Consider the following 9145-nt stretch of genomic DNA (forward strand, 5'->3'; position numbering starts at 1 on the left):
AATTCATGCCATGTTTTCCATACCCTGTATATATTCAGTTAAAGAAACGACCATGACGGCATTATGGCGGCGTAAATGACTTACATATTACAACAAGCATGTCATGTAATTCATGTCATGCATATCCTGATATATAAACAGTCAAAGAAACAACCATTACAGCATCACGACTGCATAAGAGGCTAGACAGATTAATAAATAGACTCAAAGTGCCCAAAGCAGGCAAAGAATGCTAATTCCATTAAATTAAGAAGGTGGGATCAGCTACAAATTATAAACAAAAACAGCTGCTAATATCACTGATAGTTTACGATTGCGTTGTGCATCATGGCACAATGTGGCAAGGGGGCAAAGTCCACAGTGTGCCTTTTCTTTGACTTCAGCAAAGAAGGCAAGGCACATGGGATCTTGAGACACGAAGAAAAAGCGCACAAGTTAAGCAACAGCCATGGCAAAGGCAGCACTACAACATAAATATTGTGACTAGTTTCGCCCCAAGTGCAAAGCAACGAGACAGTGATAGCTAGTAGGGCTCTGGAGAACTGCCACTTATGATTATTTCAAGTTTTTTTACCTCAACAACAGACCACTTTGTTATTGTTTTTAAAAAAGTAATTATATGCTCCTCTCCTTGTGGGAGCTATTGGAATGTTGTTGTTGCATGCAGGAGTTGGCCGAAGTCGAAGAGGACTTAGAGAAATGAAGGTTTATTTACATTATGTAAAGGAATAGAGCAAAGCAAAACAACGGTAAAAAGCCATCGACGGCTGGCAGCAAATTTTACGCTGCAGCCCATGGCAAGAACGCCTCTCTCTTCCCAATGGTTCTCTGGCTTAGAACCCCTTCAGTCCATTGGGGTCACATCATTTTCAGCCAATTGTCAAGCTCGTGCAGGTGTCGTAATTTTCATGTAATCGTCGAGCCTGTACAGGTGTCATGTTCATCCAATCGCCCATGCAAGTGACATGTTCGGCCAATAGGGACACTCCCTGGGCTCTATCCTGCAATGGCTGCCTCCGTCCAGCATTGCCTCCTCGCCTAGAAGGTGCTCGGCTGGAGGGGACAAGTCGTCCTTGAAAGACCTTCCACTGCTGCGGGGGCCAACTACCTCGAACAGTGCCGGAAACATCATACAGGGGGAGACAAAAGCTCCATGCACAGCACGCGAGGGCAGCATAGCCAACCTGTCCGGCGGGTCCGGTAGCACGGTCGACGCACACCTGCGCACCATAATTGGAATATGATGGCGAGTGGTTGCATTCGAAGAGCTTGACCAATGCTAATTAATGGTCCGTATCTAAAAGCTACTCCTCGCCCCGGAAGTCCGGTGAACTCCTATTCGGTGGCCATGAAGAACACCGATGAACCCTGTAGTGCACTGGCGACGAGCTTCATGTGACATATTCCTGGATCCTGTGCCCTGGAGAACGTACATCAAATAAATCAAACAACATAGCGCTGCCCCATGTACAAGCACAGGCTCTTGACCCCTGATTCGCCAGGCTCCTATTATGAAAAAGAAGCCCAATGCACAAATGTATTTACAACTATTTACATGGGGAAAAGCTAATCGTGCAGGCTGGTCCAAAGCTCGCAGCTCCAGGAGACAGTCTACCACTTCCTCTTCATCTCCATCTTGCGCACACGGTCTTGTACAAATGCATCGTAACATAACCCCCGGGGGCTGGAGTGCCGTCCCAGCACTTCTTAGAATGATAGCGAACTAGATGAACAGTACGGTTTTAAATGGGACACGTGGACGAAGTCAGTTCGTAGCTGGGACAAGGACGGCATGTCTTCAACAGGGGCGATTTTGTAATTTAATTGATCTAATCGTCGCAATACCCAGTAGGGCCCGGTAGGGTCCTTTTCATAACCCTGTGTTTTCTCTTTATTTTTCCAGTTTTGATAATGCAGATCCAGCTACTTTTCTAAACAGCTTTCCATATCTCCTCGAATGCCGACAAAGCCAGAGTGATAGTGCCATTGCAAAAGAATCGCAAGGAAACTAAACAATTTATGAAAACAACCACTACAACTATACAATAGCAAAGTTTTGAAGCTACAAGGATAATTTTCTGTGCATAATAAATTTGCATACCTCATTATTCAAAGGAAGCAAGGTAATACATCGGTTTTAGAAAAAACCGGCTCAAAATAACCAATGCTTCAAAACATGCAGCCTAACTTCACGAACAACCTATTCATAGTCACAGTGGACTACTTATCGCAGTCACTGGTACCACTGAACAGCCTCGTCAACTCTACGGATACATAATCAAAATTTTGCCGTCACTATTCACAACACATACTTGCGTGTCACGCAGATATTTCCTAATGCTTACTCACGTTTCTTCCCTTTGTCCATACAGGACACTCCGTAAATGAACAACAAAATTAAACTTGCATAACTTACACGCTCACAAGAACCTTTAAAGAAATGTGCCTGCTATTAACTAATTCCACGCATGCTTAATCAATAACTTGGAACGCTGCCACCATCAACACACATGAGCGATTCAGTCACATTCTGTTTCCTTCCGTCTGCATCGGACACAAGCTAAAGGAACTACAAATGCTTCTCAGTGCAAATTATACACTCACTGAAAACCGAAAGTGCTTAACCTTGAAAGAAAAACTTGGAAAAAATGTGTAATAAACGTTAACTAATACAAATGCGCATTTCTATAAGGCTTTAACAAATAATCTTGATGCTTCAGGTCACTTTTAAAAAAAGAAAGCCTAACGACTAATTAACGATTACTGCAATGATTATTAACGAAACTAATGCTTAACTCTAAATCTATCTTTCAAATCTCCAGAGCTTCTCCCACAACAACCCAAACAAAGCTCACAACTTACTTATTGAAACAAACTAGTCTCATTGTCGAAACTTCTCAAATGCACAAGAAAATAAACAAACAAAACAAAGTGATTGTTTCTACGGAACCTTTCCTTTTGTTTTTCGTTCTGATTATCTTACGACAGAAACATACTTTTGAGCCATACTCAAGGTGATCGCACCTTGAAAGCTATTCTGTATATCCAGGTACAAAAAAAGGTCCGGCATCCCATCAGCTCTTTCCAGACGTTACAGTCCCCTGCCAATTTGTGTCCTGGCGACATGCTTTCATAATGATCCTGGCTGACCGTGTCGCGTCTCCCTACCACCTTGTCTCATCCTGCCACGTTGTGTTCCTTTACAATGCATGCTGCACCCTAAAAAGAATGACGGAACGACAGGGAACATAATTGCCCCATACCCTTTGTCCACATTCACGCAGAACATGCTTCTCTGACTCGTTTCATCCGGTGGCCCAGACACGCTTGAGTGGAAAACGTTGTCAACAGCGATCGCACCTTTCTTTTCTTTGCACCCCGCTCCGCTCATGCTGTTTGATGCTTCTCACTTTCTTAGGCTGCATCAGACACTCTGCCGCATTCTGATCTTTACAATGTTGCTTTCTCCGATGCTTCTTTCTAATGTTTACTTTCATACCATCTTGTCGGGCCTCGTGCTGGCCGTTACACATCTCATCAGCCCAGATCAGTCTCACCCGCACAGTCTGAGTGATTTTCAATTAAACGATCTCTATCTTTGCCTTGACTGGCGGACAGCTTACCCGACTCTGGAACAATGCAGCAGTCTTTACTCGAGCTAAGCAACTCGCATTCCTGCGAATTGCCCTCTACTGCATTGTCCAGCTCGCACTGTGACAGCTCGTCTGTCTCCATCGCTGTCCCACCCGCACAGTCTCAATTATTCGTACCTGAATCACCACTCTTTCGACTACCCAGACTGGTGGACAACTTTACCGATCCCTGAACAATGCAGTTGTCTGCCTTTGAGCTACGCAGCTCGCACTCTTGTAAACTGCCCTCAACCAGGTCGTCCAGCTTGCACTATGCTCTGGCACACAGCCCTGACTCAACATGGGTGCTCATGTCTGTCGGGTCAGTGGTACTGCGAACTTCATTAACAACCTTGTTAACAATACCTGCGATTTATACACGCGGTGACTGTGCCAGTTCGTTCACAGCTGGCTTAGCTGTACCTACAGTGAGCATTTCGTCGCACTCACTACAGCCTTCAACGGCCTTTGTTGACACTAAGGCATCGTTAACAGCTAACACTTCCCGTTCATCTATGAACGTGATGCATACCTCACAGGCGCTACTCATCTCTTCGGCGTTTATGAAAATCTGCTAGTGGCTTCCTCCCACTTTCTCTGCGTACTACCTACAGATTTTTCAGGATGTTGTTGTCTCTGAGCGATAAAATGTTCAATGTCTTTGTTCAATGCTGCCATTACTTCTCGTGGTTTTGCCGTTCTTGCTCACGTTCACTCTTGTGCTCTTGACATTCTTGCTCACATTTACTCTCACGCTCTTGACGTTCTCATTCACGTTTACTCTCGCGCTCTTGATGTTCTCACTCGCGTTTCTGCGTTTCCTGTACCACCTCCCAAGCAATCTCAGTGCTCTCGTCATCCTGCCACTGTATTTAGTTGCCTTTTGGATAGCTGAACCTATCATTATTTCATCTGCTTCAGCTTCCAAGTCATTGCACGACATCAACAAGTCTAACCTCGTCAACTTTCCAAGATCCAGTGCAGCTGCCCCAACCGGTGGTTAGAACTGTTTCCTTAAATAATTTGTGCAAACCTAAATGTGCTACAAATGCCCGATTCCCAGAACAATCAAAATAAACACAAAATTTGAAGTCTGGCGAATCAAAAGGAAAAAAAACACACGCTCACCCATGGATGCAGCACCACGCCATCTGGTTCATCTGTCTGCTGTTCCCAATTACTCAGGACTCCCTGGATCATAAGCTTATTCTTCTTCGCTGTTCCCAGTTTCTCAGGACTCCTTGGAGCAAAGGCTCACCCTATCGTTGTTCCCAGTTTCTCAGGACTCCTTGGGTTGAAGGCTCATTCTTCTTCACTGTTCCCACTTTCTCTGGACTCCTTTGGTCAAAGGTTCATCCCACCACTGCCACTAGTTATTTGAATCTTGCCCTTGTGTGCGGGAGTTGGCTGAAGTTGAGGAGGACTTAGAGGAATTAAGGTTTTTTTACATTATGTACAGGAAAAGAACAAAACAACAGTAAAAAGTCATTGATGACCAGCAGCAAATCGTACGCTACGGCCCGTGGCAAGAAAGCCTCTCTCTTCCTGATGGTTCTCTGGCTTATAACCCCTTCAGTCCGTCAGGGTCACGTCATTTTCATGTGGTCGTTGAGCCTGTACAAATGTCGTCATCTTCATCCAATCGCAGAGTCCGTGCAAGTGGTGTCATGTTCGGCCTATGGGGACACTCCCTGCGCTCTGTCCTGCAATGGCTGCCTCCATCCGGCGTTGCCTCCTCGCCTAGAAGTCGCTCAGCTGGAGGGGATGAGTCGTCCCCTTCCGCTGCTGCGGGGGTCAACTACCTCGAATCGTACCGGCTACCAGCTGCCATTTTGGGAGACATCATGCAGGGGGAGACAAAAGCTCCACGTGCAGCACGTGAGGGCAGGACAGCCAATGATGATGATGATCGAACATTTACTGGGCCCGAAATAAATCGGTGGTGCACGCAGGCACCAGATGGGGTGGTTCTCTAGTTGCAGGACCCATATGTTCCCAACAGCTCCTGGCCCCTGTCCGTCAGTGTGAGCTGAATCGGTAGGATGGGGCTGGACAACAAGGTCTCCCATCGCTCAGGGGGTTGGGGATCGGGGGTGTTGGTGGGAAGGGGAGGAGGGGGGGTCTTGCGTTCTGTGCACTCTGCCAAAACGTGTGGGAGGGTGCCCTTTTCTCTTCTGCAAAAAGGATAGAGCATATCGTATTCTGCAGGGTACATGCGGTTCATCAGTACAGGATGCTCAAGCGATCCCGCCTGCACTCGACGCAGGATCGTCTGTTGTTGCCTGGTGAGTTTGGGGTGCGGTTCTGGCAGTCTGCACCTTTCCTCTCGGTACATCCGGGTAATGTCCCGAAAGCTGGTAACCAGGTGTGGTAGCCCTTCCGGCTCATGCTCGGCCTGGATTAACATTTCTCGGGCATGGTAGTCGGCGATGGTGTTGCCTGCTACCTGCGAGTGAGCCGGGACCCACACGAGCTCTATGGCTCTTCCCGAAGGCTTGCGCTTGGATAAAATTGCTCGGGCCGTGGAGGAGATTACCCCCCTGCTGAAGCTTCTGTAGGCTGTCTTTGAGTCGGTGACTACGGTGTCCACGCTCGGCTGTGCGAGTGCGAGGGCGAAGGCTGCTTCTTCGGCAAGTGTGGGGTTTGTTGTCTTCAGGGACGTGCTGACGATCAGCCTGTCTTTTGACGTAACCACCACTGCTGCACGGTCACTGTGTTTTCGGAGCGAGGCATCTGCGTAGAGGACCCTGGGGTTCTCTTCCAGCTTCCGGGCTATGGCTTTGGCTCGCGCGGTATGCCTCTCGTCGTCCTTGCCCGGCGTCATGTTCCGGGGAAGGGGTTTGGTCTGAATGGTTGTCTTCCAGTCTTCCGGAAGGGCCGTCTTGATGGGTACTGGCTCGATCTGCCATCCTATCTTGCGTAGGATGGCTCGTCCGTGTTCCGTGTGACTGAGCCGGATTCTCTGATTAGAGAGGTGGGCTTCGATGAGCTCCTCCACCGTGTTGTGGGCGCCCATTTCTAGCTGTCTTTGCGTGGATGAGTATATGGGCATGCCCAGTGCTTGCTTCGTTGCCTTACGAAGCAACGTGTTTAGGGTGTCCCTATTCGCCTTCGTCAGCTGGAGATACGGGGTGGAATAGGTAACCCGCGACACGACGAATGCGCGTACCAGGCGTACCAGCCAACTTGTCTGGCAGGTCTGGTAGCATGGTCGAAGTGCACCTGCGCACCATGATTGGAATGCGACTGCGAGTGGTTGCGTTCAGAGAACTTGATCGATGCTAATTACTGGTCCATATCTAACAGAGCTTGCACAAGTGGCTGGATTCCCTAGTCCCTCTGTTAAACTGAGCCCACAGTGTAACATGGCCTGATAAAAATGCAATGTTACATTTATTTATGCAGGTTCTTGGTAGTAACAATAACTAGATTTGACAAGGCACTGCTGCCAGTTTCATTATTGGCGGCGAGGAGTTACGGAGTCGCCATCTATCGGAAGCGCCTCGTTGGCGTAGTATGAGGGATCACGTGGCGCACTCCTCATAGGTTTTGCTGTCAGCGCTCACTGAAAACACCACGCGCGAGCTCTCCCGGACATTTCTGTAAGTACTTTCGAAATGAGAGAAGTTTCTTGCTGTCTAAATAATAATCTTGGGCAAACTGAAAGCACACAATCGTTTACAGACGCTATCTCTTTACCGACTACGTACAGTAAACGCCACTGCGCGCGGTGGAGTCTCCCGAACCGGCTTCTTGCGTGAAAGGTAGGTAAACGCTGAGAGCAAACTATGTGAAATATGTTCTTATAGCGTTTGTATAACTAAATGGAGCGTAATAGAACGAAGCCTCAATGCAGCGACCGACTGCGCGTCTGCATGCATGCTTGTCCGCGCACTGTTTCGCTTTCTCTGCGCGCGCGTTTTCGCACCGTGCCATGAGCTTTAGGCCGCAGAATATGAGCATTTGACAGTATACAAGCAACCATTGTTGCGTAGGCGCTATCAGAGCTGTTCAAAAAATAATTTCATTGTAGAGACTTCGACGCCTACGGGGACTGTAATGTGCCGTCGCGACGATTCAATCTTTTTCTTTCTTCTAAATTATTTGACCTTTCAATACCATTTCTCGAGTTGCGTCGCACTGTATGTTTATCAGTGTTCTCAGCGTGCAATTTCCCGCTGCTCCTTTTTTGTAATCCGGTGCATTAATTCATAATTAACACAAACATGACCATATGCCATGCTTCATTTAAATGTGCTTCTTACCGCTGCCTTTCCACTCCACTGAACTTGCCAGTATCTATAGCATCGACAAGTTCATAGACCAAACCGTCATGACATTAGTCGGGCAGCGGACTCGGGCGAGCGTCTCAGTGCGCGTTTTCAGAACATCGCAAACCGGGCGCCGTAGCAGAAATCTTCCTCGCGTCTGTGCTTGCTGCATACCCGAGTTGTAGCCGATGACTGTTTGCCGGTTTTATGTTTCGCGAGCCAAGCTTCACGCAGCTTCTTGTCCTGCGGCTACGTGTGAATAAGGCTGACACCGGCCTCCGTTACGAGCGTCCGACCCTGCGGCACCAAGCAGTAGCCTACCATGTTGCGCGCCTTCAAAGGCAGCCACTACCTATTGTAGTGCTTTCAAGCGTTGTAAAGGAGACACTCGAAGCGGGAAAATTTCGCCACTAAATGAGGACCGTAGCGTACGAGGGAATTTAAACTCGTTTTCAGCTAGCTTCGGCGCGCCCGAAGCAGCCGACGCGGCCGCTATGTCCACGTGATCCCTCCTAGCACGTCACGCCGATGGTGGCGCCAGCTTTTCCAGTGGTGGAGCTCGAGGCCAATACAACCTACAAAGACTTAATATCTGTGGTGCAAGTTTAACACTTTGAGGTGCTGTGCACATAATTGTGTACGCCATGACTGTGCATCAAGAGCAAAAGCATTGATGGAAGTAATGATATTTAAAATGTGTCACGTACAGCTTTTCATGCTTGACCTATAGGCATGCATCTTAAAACAGTTTTGATTGGAATTCTGCTGGAAGTTTGAATAACATATGCAAAATGTTTTAGTAAAATGAGTGGGTAGGCAGATGGTTGGGCATTTTTGCTCGGTGTAACTATGTCGTTGTATACTGCGGGTTCACTTCTTTCAATGTTTTTCACAATTTGTTGCATCATACAGGAACATCATATCTGATGTTCCTGTAGTGAATTTTCATATTCTGTAAACTTGACAAAACTTCCTAAAGAATTGAAAATTCTCAATCTATTCTGCAGCTGTGCGCTTTTTACAGTTTTGAAGATAAAAGAAATGTGGTGAAATTAAGTTTTAAGTCAACAGAAATATTTGGCAGCTTGAAAGGGTTAAAATAAGTAATATGGCCTGAAGAAGAATGGTGAGTGAACAAGTTTTTTTTTCTGCAAGTTTATTTGCTTATAAGCAAGGTTTTATTTAATAAACTTTCAGTTGATAGAAAACAGTGCTTGTCTTGTGTTCTTCCTACGTCATTGT

The 9145-nt window shown here is 47.1% G+C and overlaps 1 protein-coding gene across 1 annotated transcript; it reads right to left on the reverse strand.

Annotated features, from left to right (window-relative positions):
- Positions 1-680: 680 nt before the first annotated feature.
- Positions 681-7419, reverse strand: LOC142587972 (uncharacterized). Its single transcript, XM_075699374.1, has 2 exons — positions 4761-7419; positions 681-1420 (listed from the first exon to the last, which is right to left on the reverse strand). Exon 1 carries the CDS (start codon positions 6682-6684, stop codon positions 5605-5607), a length of 1080 nt encoding a protein of 359 aa, XP_075555489.1. The 5' UTR covers positions 6685-7419; the 3' UTR covers positions 681-1420; positions 4761-5604.
- Positions 7420-9145: the final 1726 nt, after the last annotated feature.

The sequence above is a fragment of the Dermacentor variabilis genome, chromosome 1 (genome assembly GCF_050947875.1).
Source record: "Dermacentor variabilis isolate Ectoservices chromosome 1, ASM5094787v1, whole genome shotgun sequence".
Classification (NCBI taxonomy): Eukaryota; Metazoa; Arthropoda; class Arachnida; order Ixodida; family Ixodidae; genus Dermacentor; species Dermacentor variabilis.

What these genes read in the sequence shown, in the direction of transcription:
- LOC142587972 (XM_075699374.1), bottom strand. Translation starts at nt 6,684, where the DNA reads ATGCCCATATACTCATCCACGCAAAGACAGCTAGAAATGGGCGCCCAC.